General features: G+C 40.1%; 1 protein-coding gene across 1 annotated transcript; it reads right to left on the reverse strand.

Annotated features, from left to right (window-relative positions):
* Positions 1-650: 650 nt before the first annotated feature.
* LOC147896676 (uncharacterized) lies at positions 651-1,372 on the reverse strand. Its single transcript, XM_087382095.1, has 2 exons — positions 941-1,372; positions 651-792 (listed from the first exon to the last, which is right to left on the reverse strand). Exons 1-2 carry the CDS (start codon positions 1,369-1,371, stop codon positions 651-653), a joined length of 573 nt encoding a protein of 190 aa, XP_087238221.1. The 5' UTR covers position 1,372.
* Positions 1,373-17,221: the final 15,849 nt, after the last annotated feature.

Below are 17,221 nucleotides of genomic sequence, written 5' to 3' on the forward strand. Positions count from 1 at the left end.
ATGCACATGTAATTTTAGTCCAATACTTTTACACTAGTTGAATCATATCAAATGGGTTCAATTGGTTGTCTCCTTCAATTGTGAGAAACTCAAGTAATATACTTTTGAATGAATGCTTGCTTGCATACATGTAGGATGAAATCTTGATATTTCTAAATACCATGTTATATCCTATGCAATATGGACTATGTTAATGCTCTAATAATTTGGTCTCATATTTGGAACATGTAGATTAGTTTAGACACAAAGTTTTCAAATTTCGTTGAGCGCTATGGATTGAGAGAGCATAAGCAATATATTCCCAAAATCTCAAAAAATTTGGCCATCACGTCCTAACACATGGTTCTACAAAATGGACATTGTAATGCGAGGGAGAGGATAGAGTAAGAGAGAGTGGCACTTTAGGAGACTCTAAAAAAATCTCATTAACAAGATAAAGCATATTTGAGTACCCTCAGCAATCATAGGTTGCATAGAAGATATACATCCCACACATAAAAATGTAGAACATTCCGCACATAAGAATATATATATCCCACACATAAGAATGTAGAAAATTGTACTTCTCCTGTATTGTTTTAAATCTCGAAATTACAACAAACTAAGCACTTTAATGTAAGTTTTTTTTTTTGGGCAAGAAATCCTACGCCTCAATTTTTCAGATAAAAGGCGTAGATTGCAGAATACGCAGACGAATAGGTATCATCTTTTTGAGCTTCCGTCGTACTGGACGGTGGCAGACCACGTTTCGTCTTGAGCCGCTGCACAAACGTGACGTCTCCGAGTAATTTCCTGAAAACAAAATGCATGCCGAAACATTGAGTTCCCCGGAAATGTTCATGCTCAGTTCACGAAGAAATAAACCTTGATCGTGCGTATTAAGTCCTTCGAGGGAACAACTCAAGGCTTTATAAATATGAAGAGCCGTCTTGTAACTTACTTGCTACCACTTTCGCTGGTTTCCTCCAGCAGATTCCACTGTATGCTATCCTGATCGACTGTCACGGCGGCTTTAGCTTTGGCCGTTACCAGGCTTCTCGGATGGTTGGACATCCAAGATGGTCGACCACCGTTTTCGTCCGGTTGCGGCAAGAAAAAGTGCTTTCCAAACAGCTTATTCTGTGGGATGGTATACAATTTTGCTGTGGCGTTTTGAAGCACCCACTGAGTACCGTTGAAAGCGTAATTTTGATGTCCAACGCCATTAAAAGCCACGTATAGGGTGTTACCCGAAGGTACAGCTATCGAATCTGGAATGGTGAGGCCGTCGAGAGGGCTCCTGGACTCGAGCAGAGAGCGTCCGGTTGCAGTTGCTATTAGGGAGGCAAGCAACAGGATCGCTGCTGTGACAAAATGGATACTCCTCCGCATTTGGGACAGTGAAAGGCAGCGACAGATTTGAATGAGCAGAAGTGACGGCAAAGGAAACAAGGACGCAACAAGAAGCTGGAAACGGAGTTGGATTGGAAAGGACGAGATGAAAACTTGGATCGAAGGCCTGCAATCGAGGCCTTTTGTAGAGCTTTGAATACGTGGGCTTAGTTCCAAAGACCGGGCAAGGACAACAACGGTTTCCACGACTCAAGCCTTAGCCTAGGCGAGTTGACTGGGTAACCATACGTAGTTGTCTTCTCGCCTAATAGTAGGCATTCTCGCCTGAATAGTAGTCATTCTTAGTAGTGATTCTGTTCAATTATTGATTGATAGTCATTCTCGCCGGTACAGAATCCTGGCTCTCTGCGTTTCTTAGTAGTTCTCTGTTCAATTATTGATTGATAGCCATGGATACGAAAGCAACGCTGGCCATTCCCTAGTTCGAAATATGAAGGACACCAACGTCACATTACAAAATTTCTATTGAACAGCTCCACCACGAAATTCTTCGAGTCTCCACTTCAAATCAACACCGAAAATATCTCTCAAGAGTATAATAACCGCTTCAATTCAGCTACTCCCCTCTCTCTAAGTTGAAAAATAAACTAATACACCAAATTTTCTCATGAAAGACAAAATAGAATTTCTATTTTTCATTTGATAATAAAATTTACTTAGTGAAAAATCTACACGAAGCAAATAAATATTTCATTGAAGATATGTTTACAAAAAGCACAAGCAAATAATATAGAAGTAAAATTGTTCACATATTTTTTTAATGCTCTTGCCTTGCTCATTTTCCCATATATCCAAAACTCTAGACCAAGATACAAGGGAGGTTTGAAACCAACATCATATGAGCTTGGATTACTTGTATCTATAGTCTTGATTTTATTTTGCCTCTAAAAGCCTCTTTCACACTTTGTTGTCCTTGCTGGAATAACCAAAATTGTTTGCCATAGTTGCATCATCTCTTGAAACTGCAAAAACCATTCGTCTGCTTTATGATGCAAATGATATCTAAATCACATCGCACATGGATCTTACTCATATTAAGTCCTAGAAAGATGTCATATTGACCAAACACATGCAAATGGTAGTAGAAGCACAACATGCATATTTTCTTAACACTAGATGATCAATCGACAGATATATGCATGTTTTACGATGAAAATGATATGTGATCACATAAAACTCAATTGATTACATGGAAATTACTTAAATTAATTTCTATTCAAAGTATCATACCCATTGGTGGTCACTATGCAATTTGATAGCAGTGCAATGATGCATATTGTTTTGACACTTATGCATGATGCACAATTTAAAAATAGGGAATTCATGACTCTGAGGATGATGAAGGTGAGGATGAAGAAAGGGGCTATGGTGCAAGATAACAAAACACCGAAATACACATGTCTTGCCATGCAAGTGAATTTTAAATCACACAAAATATTGCAAGTGCATCATTATGACTCATATTAATTCCTATGCAAAGTATCATACCCATCAAATACATACACTTGATTGCAGAAGCACACTCCTTGACACTTATACAAGGTGCATGAAAAAAAACACTGAGATACGCATGTCTTGCCATGCAAATGAAATACTAATGCATATATATCACTCGTATCAAGGCGTATCAAAGTATCATTTATATTACTCATATTAATTATCATACCCATTGAACACACAGCCTTGACAGTAGAAGCACATCGATGTATATTTTCTTGACACTTGTACATGGTGAATGATAATAAAACAATGTCTTGCCATGCAAATGAAAGAAAAATCACACAAACTTTGTGTATTCATGAATGTACTCATAATAAGGCTTATTTAAAGTATCATACCCATTAGACACATACCTTGATGGTAGAAGTACACCAAGCATTTTTTCTTAGCACATACACATGATGCATGATAAAAAGACAAAAATATGCATGTTTTACCATGAAAATGACATGTAAATCACATAAAACTTTGTGACACATGGAACTTAATTACATTAAGTCATATGCTTAGTATCATACCCATTGGATACATGTGCATGGTGTTAGAAGCATACCGATGCATATTTTCTTGACACTTACACATGGTGCACGTTAAAAAAATATAAAAATATGATGTCTGCCAAATAAGTGAAATCTAAATCACTATGGAATTTTTGAGTGCATGGATATTACTTATATTAATGACTATACAAAGTATCATAACCATTAGGCACATACACTTGATATTTCCTTGACGCTTACACATGGCACGAAATTGAAAAACAAAGAAATATGCATGCCTAGCCATGCAAATGAAATCCAAATTAAAGTGCATGAATCTTACTCATAATAAGGCCTATGCAAAGTAGCAAATGAAATCCAAATTAAAGTGCATGAATCTTACTCATAATAAGGCCTATGCAAAGTATCATACCATGGGACACATACGGTTGATGGTAGAAGCACACCGATATGTTTAGTTTTAAATTTAAATTGAATTAAATTAGGTATTTTTTAATTTAAGGGGTCTAAGGGGGGTTTCCTAAATTGGAGGCCTAAGGGGTTAAGGGGGAGGCATTAGCCCCCTCCCCCAACGTATTGCGCACACAATAGGTAGGCCCTATCATGGCCTTAGCAATTAGGGGCTAGTGTCCCTCGCTCACTGCTCGACTCCACCACACGCCCCATTGTTGCTACTGCATCGTTGCACGCCACGTAGCACCTGCACTCACTTAGAGAGAGAGAGAGAGAGAAAGAGAGAGAGAGAGAGAGAGAGAGAGAGAGAGAGAGAGAGAGAGAGCATGGACGAGAGAGGGAGCAAAGCGGGAGAGGGAAAGGGGAGAGGGAGAAAAGTGGGAGAGAGGGGAGCGCACAGGAGCAAAGGGGGGAGGGAAGAGGGAGGGAGGGAGGGGAGAGGGAGTAGAGTGGGATGGGAGAGGAGAGGCGAGGGGAGAGGAAGGGAGGAGAGGGGAGAGGGGTGGAAGAGGAGGCGGAGCGGGAGGGAAGGGGGAGGAGAGGGGCAGCAGAGTGGAGGGGGAGGGAGAGAGAGGGAGGGGAGAGGGAGCAGCAGAGCGGGAAGGGAGAGGAGAGGGGAGGTGAGAGGAAGAGAGGAGAGGCAGTGGAGAGGGAGGGAGGTGAGAGGGAAGGGGAAGGTGGGAGGGAGGAGGAGGAGATCTGAGAGGGAGGAGGAGAGGAGGGAGGCGAGGGAATACCTGAGGAGAGGAGGAGTTCGTCAACGATGGAGGAGGAGGAGGATTTAAAAAAGGAGGGAGAATGAGAGAATGACTTAAATTTCAATCACTAAAAGTCAAATCATTTAATCAAGAAAGCGCCTCTTTTAACCAGTTAGTCCCCCTCTTGGGACATGGCGACATCTACAGTTTTGGGGTAGGAGGGAGGTTGAGATTTTATAAAGAAGTGGGTTATAATTAGGTTTAGGGCAACTTTTTTAGGCTTTTTAGCAGAAGTATAAGTATAAGACACTCTTTCATTCAGGAGCTCATTCTTCATTTTTCTTGGTTCTCTCTTCATGTCAACCTGTTGCATGAAGCAACAAAATTTTCAAAATCATGCAACATGTGAAGAGCTTTCCAACTTGTTGCGTACACAACATATTCCACCTATCAAAAATTTTGATTTTTTAAAGACCTTTTGTATCTCTTCCAACCTGTTGTGTGAGCAACGCCTTCCAAAAGCTTCTTTGCTTTTAGTTTTTTAAACTTTTTGAGATTTCTAAAAGAGCTTTCCAAACTTAATAAATTCTCTTAACCTATTGCATACGCAAAAACTCCTTTGGGCTTTTTCAAATCCCAACCTAGCTTATTAAAAAATCTCTTAGCCTTGGCTTTTTGAAATTCCAACCTATCTTAGCATTAACTTCAAAAAGCTTGCTTTTCTTTTCTCTTTTTAAAAGATTTCTCAAAAAACTCTCATAAGCTATTGCATATGCAACAACTCCAATCCTTTGCGCTTTTTCAAAATTTAAAATATTTTTGAAAAAATCGCTTAACCTATTGCATATGCAACAACTTAAAAAGGCTTTTTTTGTTTAGATTTTAGAAACTCTTTATCAATAATATTATTTATCTATTATATAATATAATAATATATTAAAAATTATATAAAAATATATTAAAACATAGTATAGTCTATACAATTATATAAATATGATATATTTATATGAAATTATTTCTAAAAATTATTAATATTATTTATATAACATAGAAAATTAAATACATAACTAATAATTAAATAATAAAAAAATTAATATATAAATTAGAACTATATTAAACTAACTAATTTAAAATTTATATTAGTGATATAAAATAAGAACCAGAGTCCAATATATTTTTAATATTTAAAAATTAACATATTTAAAAATTAATTTGTGAATAAAATAATATTATTTCAAATAATTGAAGAATACAAGTATATCATAAAGTAAGGGGTATGTATAGAGAACTTACGCTTCTTAGTTTAAGGCTTGTGTAGAGTTTCATACCCATCAGATATCATTTGAGTTACCCTAAACCCTAAACCCTACGACCTAGATCCTAAACCCGAGAACCTGTGACCCTAAAACATAATATCTAAACCCTAGACTCTAGATTTAAAACCCTACCTGAACCCTAAAATGCAAGCAATAATTTATAATTTTTGGTGACTTGTTCAATAGGTTTGGGGTGCACCCCCAACCTGTTGCGTGTGCAAGAGGTTGGGGCATGTGCAAAGGGGGTACAACTCCAACGTGTTATCCACCAACGTACCCCCAACCTATTGCACCAATCACCAAATTTTGGTGATTTGTGCAAAGGTTGCACCCACCAACCTATTGCACAAATCACCAAAATTTAATGATTCGTGCAATAGGTTGGGGTTACACCCACTAACCTGTTGCACATGCAATAGGTTGGAGGTACATTTACAATTTCAGGTTTGGAGTTTAGGTTTAGGGTTTAGGGTTAGGGTTTAGGGTTTAGGGTCTAGGTTGGGGTGCACATCAATATATTTTGTTTTTTGATTTCAAGAGTGAGATTTGTTAGGATTTTTTACAGTTTCTAATGCTTTTTTTTTTTAATGGTTACAAGTATTTACCCTAACAGAGGGTTTAGTGGTGGTGTTATATGAGAAAAATGAAGTCGTAGGCTTTGGAAAAATACATAGTCTTGATCCTATGAATGCATATCATTTTCAACATTATGGTGAGATAAGATGTGTAGTGATAATTACCAATGTGCTAAGTCTTGCAATGCATTTAAAATATCCATATGGAGACTTTGAAACATTGGGTGATATCTTACAATATGACATTTTTGATATGCAAGCACATAGAGCTCTTTGGGACCGAGATGAAATCGTTCCAAAGATATACTTTCAAGATATCAATAGAACTTTTATTAAGGGGGAGAAAGTTGAGATGTTGTCTTGCTTAGGAGAAGTGATGTTGTCTTGCCTTTGTCTTGTGTTGACAATGACAAGATGGGACCACAAAGCAAAACAAATGAATTGATCGATGGGATAAGTGATTAGTGCTCATGGCCATGATGTTCACACCGGAGTGGAGGGTCGAGATGGCATAACATCTAAATGTGAAGGAGAAACAATTCAATCACACAATTCAAAACTCAGCATTGGCAATAAATTGACTTTAATGAACTAGTCTACTAGATTGCCAATCCCTAGATATTATAAAGTGCCATCAAATAATTATAAAGGCCACTCTGCATTTGAGTTCAAAGATGAAGACTCAAAAAATATGGGTTCAATGGGTAATGGAATCACAACTAGGAAACATAAGACACTATTTACAAAAAGAAAGTATGTGAGCGTCAAGAGGCAATGAATCATGGCACCAATTTCGAAACCCAAGAGACATGTAATGTTATTTGAGAAGAATATATAAAGGACTCTTATGCAAGTTTGTTGTAGGAGACTTTGCATTAAAAATTTTGCAAAAGTTGATAGTGAAATCATATGCCTTGAAATTTGGAGTAAGACAGGGCCTAATAGACATAACTATCTTCTTCAAGAGTTTCTTGCTTTCTGTCGTTAAGGGAGAAATGGGGTCTCAAAAGGTGTTGAGAGTTCACGCTCAACATCATGTGATCATGTGTGCATAGCACCATCACGTGATCATATGTGCATAGCACTAACCTTATAGAGTGCTATAAAGGAAAGGGTTAGATCCCCTAACCCTAACCCTAAATTGGTTTGTATATATTCTATTTTTTCAACTAAATCTAGTGTACAGTTAGTCATTTGTGGTGTGCTCTCTAGCTATGCCCTCTCTCCTCATCTCCACTCTTCTCCTCTCCCCTCTTCATATTTTGTCATGGTATTAGAGCATGGTTCTGCCTTCCGCTGAGGCATTGTGATCCTTGAGAGTGCGAGAGAGATTGTCAGATTTAGAGTTCTCTTGAGTGTTCTCCGTGAGAGTCCACTTCTGGTAAGAGACCACCTTTCATTTCTTTGATAGAAATTTCCATTCATTGAGAGAGATTTCCATCTATGTGAGATTGAGTAATTCCTTGTATTGTTTTTCGATTTCAGTTGAGGGAGAGAGATCCTTTGAGAGAAAGATAGAGAAAGTTCTTCATTGAGAGAGTTTGTGTGAAAGAGAAAGGTTTCATTTTATGAGTGATTGTTCCATTCTATCCTTCTTGTGAGAGATCTTCAAAATGTAAGCTTAGCCTTATCACTCCAACAACGCCTCTACAATAGGTCTGGCAAACCTCCACTTACAAGAGACTCCATGCAATAGTATAAGTAGCGGCCTCTCTACAACGACTTGTCTACTTCCTACGACCCGATAAGTAGCCTCTCCAACAACTAGGCTCCCTGCAACTCCACCAAGCGGCTTCAATGATGCAACAAACAAGTTGCCTCCATCCACCTCCAAGCAACTTAAGCCTCGACACATGCCCACAACTCTTAAGGCATAACTCCCTCCTTCTGCAATAAGCATAGCTCCAAAGCCAGCCGTGTTGCTGCACCGGCTCACGACAAGCTGCTCGCTGGGCTCCTAAGCCTCTTACTACGTGAGCATCAGCCCTCCAAGGTGCTCTCGATAGCCGACTCCCACGATCTCTATAGCACAAGCGCCACAGATCTAGATGCTATGGAGCTCTAAGGCTCTCTACCATAGCACAACTAAGCTCTACAATCAGCCGCCAAGCAACGCCCATGCTCCAGCTCGCTCATCTTCTCTGTATGACACTCCAACACTCCAACGGTCCAACGTAGGCAAGCAAAGAAGCATTACAGCGCATCTACAAGCAACTGAGCCTCACTGCGGTCATCTGTAGGAAGGATGGCGGGCTGCAGGGTCGTGAACTTCTCTGGAAGCATTCAACTCTGAGCGACCGAGCTGCTGGCTATGCCTCCCAACGATTGCATGCCAACGCCCTCTATGGAAGCTCTGCCTCCTATGTGCTTTGACAAAAGTGTGGATTATACTAGCCTAATCTATCACTTAATGAGCATAAAGATCACGGAGGATCAAACCAAATACGAAAAGCCATGGGGAGAGAGACGGGAAGTATGAAACACTCAATCTATTGCAAATGTGTACTCAACAATACATGATAGGCCTCTTATAAAGAGAGTGCCCTTTGAATAGTCAACACTTGTGGGATCCTTTCATCCACATCTCTCCTTGTGGATATCCTCAATCCACATCTCCACATCATGTAGTTCACATCCTAGGGTGGCTACTTTAATACATTCCTATACCATACCTTAGCCTCTAATTATGTGCTCATGGCACCATATCTCAACACCTCCCCTTGGTGCCATGATCCTTTGGCTACTGCAAGGTGGTCAGATGTGAGTTACATTCCATCACCTCCCCTTAGTGCTTGCATTGCTACTTAAGGTGGTCAAGTGTGGCTTTTAGATGTCAATACCTCCCCTGGGTGCTTTCATAGTTACTCTTAGGTGGTCAGGTTTGATTTACAAAATATAGGCAAGGTTGGCAAGGTTTTTGTTTCTCAATACATACCATTGATGTCACCTTTTGGCTCATGGCTTGATGACAATGGCGTCTTCTTCACTTGATATAAATTGATGCATGATGCTTTATTCTTCCATGTGCCTTAATGCTTTGTGTGTGGATGCCATGCTCTGTGCTATGGTCATCTCATGCACTTGTGCTTTTGGCATGCTTATGACAATGATGTGTGCTATGGTCATCTCATGCACTTGTCGAGCTTTACTGCAATTGAAGAAAAATAAAGCTCATGGTAAGACCTTTGAAGCTCTGTGCTATGGTCATCTCATGCACTTGTCGAGTTTTGATGAAGAAGAAGAGGCATGATGATGTGGCACAAGGATTCACATGTTGAATTCCAAACTATGCTTGGTAGGGGCTATGTGCTTAGGTGGCACTGGGGTGATGTGGGAATCCTTGAACCCCAATTGCATTAACCAAAGGTTTAACCAAACTTAACCATAGTAAATCTAATCTTTCCATGTGTCAATTTGTTTACCACTGAGCAAATGGTAACCCTTAGTCTAACCATATTTCTAACCCAAGATGAGTGTAGCTTATCTGCCAAGTGTCCCTTGTAGAGAACCTTAGTAGAAAACTGAAGCTTTGAAACGTTGCTGAAGTCGAAGCTCTTATGGGATGTCACTTGCAATTTCCAGCGATTTTAAGTTTTTGTGGGTCTCTTCCCCTTGCGGATCATCAATGCACAAGCTGTGCAGTCAAATCTAATTCATATGTGTAGGTACAACTGTGGCAAAGAGTTTTGTTGGCATAGGAGAAGTTAAGGAGTCGGCTAGTCTGGGTAGCCTATGCAGAGTAGTCATTGGCCGGTGGACTGGAACCAGGGGCTGTTTTTTAAGAAATGGTTGTAGATGGAGTCTGCAGGAGAAGGGCTTTATGGTGGGCATTGTTGTTGGAGTCGTTGATGGCGACTGAGTGCTACGGAGGCAATGTAGGAGTCGTGTGCTTGTATGTAGGAGCCAACTAGGTGCAGGGTCCATCGTGCACCTCTAGTCCCATCATTGCTCAGATCGTCGCACTTGAAGAGATGTTTGGGGCTGCTGCTGCAAGGTCGCATGTGGGCTAATGGAGCCACTCCAAGGTGCTATGGTGCATGTGAGCTTTTGTTGCAGGAGGGCCGTTGGCTGTCGGCTGTTGCTGGCTGTGAGACTTGCGACTATGGCACTCGGCGGAGCGGGCAAATGAAGGAGCTCTTAGAAGATTATTGGCTCAGAAGAGATGGAGGCAACCTTAGTCAAATCGGAGGTCTGCTTTGTTGAGGGTGAGGCCGGTTGGGAGGCATGCTGTGAGATCGCTTGTTATAGGAGTCTCTGATATAGATCAAAGCAGAAGGTGTTGCTGGGCTGTAGAGCCTCTATAATTGAGGGGTTGGTGGAGGCACGTGATCAGAAGAAACCGAAATCCTCTGAAACTGAAAAACATGCACAGTATACCAAAGAGACTCTCCCTTGACTCTCTCTCTCTCAAAGAACAACAGAGTTAAACAGCTCTTAAGCTCTCTCAATGAGTGGAACTTCCCCAAAACAAACTAAAATTCTCTCCACCATGGAAGATAACGCTCAATCTAAAACTAGAACTAATCTAAGAGAAAACATAAGCTTCCTAAGGTGTGCCTACAGTGGATCTAGGAGACTAACCTAAGCTCTAATACTAGGGATGTTTTTATCAAAGCTATACTTATATATTAAAATAAAATCATGGCGAAAGTTTATCAAGCTAGACTTTTAAGTTTCACAATATTTATAGAAGATATTACAATTTTATATATTTTATTTTGAATTTTAAAGAAAAAGTTGTAAACCTGGGCGAAACTTTAAATTTTTTCTCATAAAAGTTTCAAATATTAGCGAATTTTTCAAACCTTTATTTTTATTAGGGCATACAAACTTTCAATACCAATATAAAAGTTTCACTTCTTAACGAAAGTAATAGGAAAAAATCATCCATGTCTGATACCATGACAAAGTGTGGATTGTACTAGCCTAATCTATCACTTAATGAGCATAAAGATCACGGAGGATCAAACCAAATACGAAAAGCCATGGGGAGAGAGACAAGAAGTATGAAACACTCAATCTATTGCAAATGTGTACTCAACAATACATGATAGGCCTCTTATAAAGAGAGTGCCCTTTGAATAGTCAACACTTATGGGATCCTCTCATCCACATCTCTCCTTGTGGATATCCTTAATCCACATCTCCACATCATGTAGTCCACATCCTAGGGTGGCTACTTTCATACATTCCTATACCATACCTTGGCCTCTAATTATGTGCTCATGGCACCATATCTCAACATGCTTAGCCGAACGGAAGCCTCCATACAACCTCTATAATTAAAGAGGACTACAACCAAGTGCATCAACTCCATTTGCAAGATGAGATCTATGAAGGAATGCCCACGACATAGTTTTCATGAACAGATGAATTTCGTCAACGGAATCTCTGAAAGATTCTGTCACTCCAGCTTCTAACACATGGTAGATAGGCTTTACCGAGGATAGGTGAAGCTGACCTTGGGTTTCTCCCTTATTTTAACACGTGGTAGATAAGAGTTAACCCTGGTTAAGTGAAAGAGACCCTTGGGTTGAGTGTTAGTTAAAATATCCACGGGTTGAAGGGTTGGTTAAGTTAACCACTATTAAGTTAACCCTTGGTTGGGTCACCACAACAAGGTTTGGTTAAAAATTTGATACATGGCACCTTTGACACCTCATCAATCAACAGTTGACCAGTGAACAATTGACTAGTCAAAGCTGAGTCATCATATGCCACATCAGCTGTCCAGTCACATAGTGCTAGCTAAGCACTATTACCTCCTGCCAAGCACACACTGGACCTCTGCAGGCACACACAATGCTCCACAATCACTGCATGTGACCACTTCTACCACCTCAGCATAGGCTTCACTGGCACACCTCTTGCTAGGCACAATGCCGCATCATCACTGCATGTGACTCACAATGACACATCATCATTGAGCACCATTTGCACTCCTTTTGCCCCTCCACCTAGATCAAGTCGTATCTCTTGATCCAGGAAGAATTTGAGGGCACTCCAAAAAGGAAAGTCACTCGTTTTTTTGTGCTCTACACACTCATCACATCACGTGCACATTTTGGTGCAAGTTACACTCACATTTGAGCCTCGCTCACAAAACCACTTCCTTCACACACATTTACCTCTACATCGACGCATCTGATGCAACACTTAAAAAGAACAAAAGAAAAGGAATTATTTGCTGTTCTTTCATCGATCGACGGTTGGTATAGATCTAGATCAGAGTAGACCAGATCGCCATAGAGGGGACGCTTTGAATTTCCCCAAGTTGCCAATCTAAGCCATGCCCGAAATTCTTGACTAGTACCTACTCAGAGTCAGTCCATACGCTCACATACGGTTTCACATATGGGCAGATAGCATTTGATTTCACACACACTGTGAAGCCAGTTTCTATTTCTCTTGATAGAGATAAATGTGATGCTAGTTCCTACAGTTGGGGAGTCATTCAGATAGCCCTCAATATAACACACTGTCGTTTCTCTAAAACGGGTAGTGACTAAGGCTCAATCTCCTCAAAAAGAGATTTATGTTACTTCTTCTCCAGTTAAATGTGATGTTCTGGTCAGACCAGGTCCAAGTTAATTCTCTACACCTATTTATTTTGACAAAATCAAGGTCAATACTCCTCTGATGTGGAGTTGAGTTTGGATGATGCCAATAGCACTTTTTCAGTGTTAGTAAAATATAACTTGCAAAGGGGTGAGAGGTGCAAGAAGCACTATGAGGAGTTGGTAGGTATCTGAGTAGTTCAGACAGGAGAAAGACTTGCACAAACATATAGGATGGGTTATGAGAAGTTTAAAACCCATATGCATAATAAACTTACAAGGTTATAGTCTGAGTTGGATAACATGACTTAGCAAAAACATCAGTGGGAAAAGGAGAAGGAATCTTTGATAAATCACAAGGATGAGGTGCAACGACAACTCACTTATCAAGAGAACAAACCCAACAATTAATCTGAGATATGGAAGGGAAACATAACCAGTTGGAGAGCAAAATTGGATAGCTATAGAATCTCTTAACTGCACGAAGTGGGATGGTGGAAGAAGTTAGATCATGGTTGAATACTATTGACACCAATGTGGTGGAATGGTTGAATATTGTTCTAGAGGACCTGTCATAGTAATTTTTAAATCCGTGTACTAGTAATTTTTTAATCCATGTGTACAATACAAGGACAATACAAATTCAGTAACCAAAATCGTGATCATATGGGTCAAGCTCAAAAAATATGTAGCTTATGTTCAACAACGTCTTCATTTCCTCAAGGGGTCGCATTGCCACATCCTCGTTTACATTGAAACTATGCATTTTTGTCAAAATTGCTCCCATGGTAGCTCTCTCTGATTGGATCAATCTTGCATAGCGGGTTTCCACAATCAACCAAGAGCTTGACTACAATGTCTCCCTTTATCGAGTTGTCACCAAAAGCTTCTGCAGTATCTATGAGAATGTTGACAATTTCCCTAAACAACCAACCAACAATCTGACTCTGGTGCCCATGCGCCCCTGGGATTTGTACATCTAGTTGTACTGGCATATAATTCTAGTGGATAACCATGGAAATGCCTTTGTAGGAGCATAAGCTGGGTCTTGCGGATGTCTACTTGCAGCCCAGTGGAGGCTTCTTACCCAATCAATAACCCCAACTCGGAGAGACTTGTCATCCCCCGTGAAGTCCAGCATGTAGTTGGTTGCTTGCAGATCGGTGTGTGCATATCTTTGTTTGTGAACTTCTCTCAAACCACTGGCAATAGCAGTAGAAATGGACAATCCATTGTGATAGAACAACCTTGCTCTCACAACCTAGTGAGTGGAGAGTTCTAGTGAAGGTGAGGTTCTTCTTCGGGATGTGTGGTCTTAACCCATCTCAAATATTTCCCGCAATGCTATGGGAGACACATCAGCATTCCACCATTGAAAAACAGAGTGACAACCCAAAGCTATTGGGTGTGTGAGTACCCTAATACTCGATAGATAGCTCTATGGACCACTATCATTGCTAGCTAATTCTTTAGTGCTAGATGAGCATCGGCATCAGTCTCCATTACTCTTCTTGCCAGCATACCATGATGTTGGCCTAAGACCTGGGACACCCACAACTAGTATTCGGAAAACCTTCCCTTCTCCTCCCTTGCCCACTGGTCCGTGCAAGGTTAGTATTTTCAATGGAAAGTGTAGTGTGTGGAAGCACATGTCGACAAATGCTATACATAGTTCTATCAGTGCTCTCCCTTCAACTTGGGCTGGATCGGCATTTGCTTGTAACACCCAATAGCCATCTTGGTCATATGGACTAGGGCACTAGCTATTGCATCTGACACACCCTTTCTCATTCGCATTTTTTCTATGATTATAAATCTACGATGCCTTTAATTTAGATGTCTAGAGTGCAAGCTTCTCCTTTCCATTGATAGGCAAGGCTACATTTCTCACCTTTGCATATAATTCCCATTGTCCTATAGGATCTCCCAACACTCGAGGGACAAATTGATCAACTATCACTTTAACATCCGACCATGCCATTCAGCCATGACTGTGGGCTAGCTCATGTACATAAGGTAAAATACTCAGGATAGCATTTGATCGCATAAAAATTTTGAGCTTGCATGGGAACGGATTCTTCATCACTCAATCTTATCAAGTGTTTGATCATTGTCTTACAGACAAGCATCAAAATCTCAGTCTTCAACTGCTCTTGTGTTGCCATCAAGGATGGGTGTGTAGTGATCTAGTGCATGCAACAATCATTTGTAAGTGCTCAAACTTCTTTAAAATAAAGAGCACTTGAAATACACATGCAAATTTGCAATGCTAGTGTAAATTAAACCAGTCACAAGCAACATGCAACATGCAACATCATTAATTTTTTCTAAATAACTTACACAACTTTCGATCCTTAGAATAATAAACTACTAAGTACATTTTTCTTTCCAAGGTAATACCGAGAGGGGCTGGCTAATGGTCCACATTCCATTCTAAACTATAGATCTTGCCATCTTTGGCTTTTTGAAGAGGAAAGCTATAAATACGTTTCTCAGGAATCATATGTTGGTGACCAATAGACACTTAGCAGTCATTGCGCACCCACCCGGTCTAGGAAAGATGTGGGTTGTCTTGGCCCATGAATGTATCCCACCATAGTGCACGAGCTTAGCCACTTCGTTGTTTCATTCAAAAGATAGCCACTTCGTTGTTTCATTCAAAAGACTCGTGTGGACATTTACGCAAGGAAGATTACTTGACATGGTCTCTCCATCTGGTTTATTAGCTCCTTGAATTCCTTGATCTTGTCGTTCTTCTCCATCCCTTTTTGGGGCTCCTTGTAACATCTTTATTGCTTTGTTATTGAGGGCTTCCCACGATGTGTGTTTTGGTATAGGGGTGGCTTTGAAGAAGCTTTCATTTCCACTTTGAACCACTCCTCTATAAGAAGGTTTTCTTTGCAACTCACATAGGGTTCCCACCCCCTAAATGTCTTTCATTGTTTGCACTGGTCCATTGCTCTTTTGAAGATCTTAGCCGTTGCTCTGCACTCGCGGAGGCTATTGTGTTCTTGTGCCCAGTTTGTTTTTGCTGTCTTCGGTCCCTTCTTTGTCTAAGCACCGATGATTATTTCTGAAAGGAAAAGTTGGATAGTGATTGCCTCTTTCGAACCATCAGCTAGGCCTTTTCCTTCGGGCTGTAGAGTGAGCCTGGGGAAAGATATGAACTATCTTGGAAGGTCTTGTTAGTCATTTTCAAAAGTCATTTCTGCATTGTTTCTACCACTGGTAGTCCCTTGCATGATTGGCATCATTGAAGCCAATGCAATCTTGTCTTGCATGAAAGACACATCTCTCATATCACTATTTAGATTTGGTGGAGAGGTAGATTTGGTGGCAGTGGCACTAGAGCGGCCTTGGCCGGGACATCGCTAGAGGAGGTCATCCCACTGAGGATTAGATTCAACCCAATGTCACAACATTAGTTCTCTGTTTTGTTTCACTGTACAAATCTTAATATTATATATTATATATATTAGAGAATGTTGATGAGCGTAGTATATAGTCTCTCTTTTAGTTAAAATGTACCTTTCAATCAATTTATCATCAACTACATGTTAAATCATTCTAAGAATGCCAATATTTGCTCCCAAGATGAACCTACTGAAGATGTGATGAAACTGATTGGATGGCAATGCAACAGGAAAGATTGCAAGAGGACATGTGAGAGAAAAAAGGGGAGGAAATCAAAACTATTCAAGGAAATAAATGCATCATATGAATTGTAGATCATTAATTTATTTAATGTCAAGCTACTTGAGAAAAGTTCTTAGTGTGCCACGAGATGCACTGATCACCGTCAGATGAACTGATCGCACTGCAGAGAGTCAATTGATCTCCATCTATAATTCATATTATCCCTTGAATAGGATCAAGGTCCAACACAAAATAGTGAATATAACTAGGGACTAGCTCTTCAAACTTCTCACTGGAAATTATATTGATGCTACCCAATGAGACATGCGCGGAAGATGTTAGCTGCTTGTCCAACTAGTTCATGGATTCACACTCCTCTTGACACCATAACAACGTGATCCAATAGTCAACATCCACTTAATCATCAAACTATGACTCCAACAAAAGGGGATCCATTGCCAACAATCCTTTCCATTAAGAGATGCTAAAGCACCATGAGAAGAGGGGAGATTTAGAAGGAGAAAGATCAAGGTATTTGATGTGGTTTCTTAGCATGAAAGTTTCTATTTTATTTTCCCTTTCCAAGTGATAAAG

This window comes from Dipteris shenzhenensis, chromosome 11 (assembly GCF_047967505.1).
Source record: "Dipteris shenzhenensis isolate YYH24624 ecotype China chromosome 11, Dip_SZ_1.0, whole genome shotgun sequence".
Classification (NCBI taxonomy): domain Eukaryota; kingdom Viridiplantae; phylum Streptophyta; class Polypodiopsida; order Gleicheniales; family Dipteridaceae; genus Dipteris; species Dipteris shenzhenensis.

Excerpts from the sequence above, each read along its gene's own strand:
- LOC147896676 (XM_087382095.1), bottom strand. The coding sequence starts at position 1,371 with ATGCGGAGGAGTATCCATTTTGTCACAGCAGCGATCCTGTTGCTTGCC. Across the intron at positions 793-940 it reads ACCAGCGAAAGTGGTAGCAA|GAAATTACTCGGAGACGTCA; the intron begins GTAAGTTACAAG and ends TTTTGTTTTCAG.